We start from the raw sequence: 1,866 nt of genomic DNA on the forward strand, positions 1-1,866 counted from the left end.
TATATTTTCCATAAGTAATTTTTCTCCATCACCACAATCAAGTTTAATTTTAGAAAAAATATCCAAATAGCAATCTAGTTTATTTAAAGACATGACTTGAATTGATTGCATGAAAGAACTTTTCATATCATTAATATCTTTCATTACATGAGTAAATGAATCCATATGACGGTTGCCAACAAAACCCATTATGTTTGATAAACGTCCATATTGTTCTTCATCATGTTGTAAAATAGTGTCCCAAGCAAAGATTGTAGGTCAATCCATTTTTTTCTTAGTTTTTCTAAAAATAATTTACAAAATATGTTTAAAAAATTACTTAATTTACATTTGATATACAAATTATTTTCAATTAAATAATCGTTAATGTCTGCTGTTTTTATAAAATTACAATATCCATATCCAACATTTTCTTGATCTTTAACTGGACGTTGAAAAGACACATTATTTTCAGTAGAAAAGCTTTTTTTTTATTTGTTTACCATGTGGACCACATATTTTAAAAGTAATAATACGATTGATAAAAGGCCATTTTAATACTACATCATAAGGTGTAGATCGCATCATTATATATAAACCAATTTCTTCTTCTTCATGTTTATCGCATTTCGTATGGGTAGTCAATTTCATTAAAATTGATAATTTTTATAATAAAAAGGCACACTATAATAAGCCTTGCTTTCATCTTTTAACTGCTCTTTAAAATTTTCAAAAATCCATATTTTGCTGCCATGACCATTATTATGATGCATTTCTTCCAACATGGATAGTCGAAAATCTAAATTTTTTATTTTGTCAACACATAATCCATTGAATAAAAAATTCGGATTGTCGGTAAAAATAAATGAAGCCATAATTTTTACTAATCTAAAAAAAATAAAAAAAATTTACAAAATATAACAAAAAATATTTTACAAAAAAATTATTTTCCAGTGGAACCAAAACCACCCTTTCTTTCTACGTCTTTAATCATTGTCATTTTTACTCCACGACAACAACACCCATCAAATTCTATTACATTTTTGTCAGCTTTAAACATTTTTACAAATCCTATTTGAGCAATAGCATCTCCACGTTTAATCACATAATTTTCTTCAGAATGATTCATCAATAAGACTTTAATTTCCTCTTTATAATCGGCGTCTATTATTCCTGGAGCATTCAACACTACCACACCATATTTGTAAGCTATACCTGATTTTGAATATACCTGTCCCGCTAAATTTGAATCCATTTTATTGATATACACTCCAGTACTTACTAAAATACGTTGATGTGCTTGAAGTATAACATCCTTTGAGCTTCTCAGATCAAAACAAGCGCTCTCTTTTGTTTCATAAAAAGACCATTCATGAATATCTATAATTTCGAGTGATTTTAACTCTTTATTTTCTTCCTTTTCCATTTTATCTATCTCGCTGTCTTGTCAAGAAGATGATTTGAACAAGTTTTTTTTCACTCTTTTTATATAAAATAGTAGTCATAACAACATTATCTCTATCATTAAAACAGAATTAAAAGTATAAAGTACAAAGTTTAAAGTACATCACACCACATTGAACTTTAGACTCTTGATTAAGAATTAACATTTTTTTTAAAAACTTGTTTAGTACTTGTTTTTTTTTAATCTCTCTTTTCAACTCAAACAGTATAAAAAGAGTTCATTTTCATTTAAAAGTTCATTCACAACTCAACGAACAACAAAAAAATGGCAGAGTTTGAAATTGTTTACTGCAACGATAACACCTATGTTAAATTTGCAGATTTAGCAGCTGCTACTTTGTGGTTAATTGAATTTAAAGAAGAAAAAAATGTGAAAGATAAACAATATTCTACTGTCCCTCTCAAACCGTTGGCACAATTTAA

The 1,866-nt window shown here is 27.2% G+C and overlaps 1 protein-coding gene across 1 annotated transcript; it reads right to left on the reverse strand.

Annotated features, from left to right (window-relative positions):
* Positions 1-922: 922 nt before the first annotated feature.
* Positions 923-1,405, reverse strand: LOC136073988 (deoxyuridine 5'-triphosphate nucleotidohydrolase-like). Its single transcript, XM_065786286.1, has one exon. It carries the CDS (start codon positions 1,403-1,405, stop codon positions 923-925), a length of 483 nt encoding a protein of 160 aa, XP_065642358.1.
* Between the last annotated feature and the right edge of the window lie 461 nt (positions 1,406-1,866).

The sequence above is a fragment of the Hydra vulgaris genome, chromosome 01, assembly GCF_038396675.1.
Source record: "Hydra vulgaris chromosome 01, alternate assembly HydraT2T_AEP".
Lineage (NCBI taxonomy): Eukaryota > Metazoa > Cnidaria > Hydrozoa > Anthoathecata > Hydridae > Hydra > Hydra vulgaris.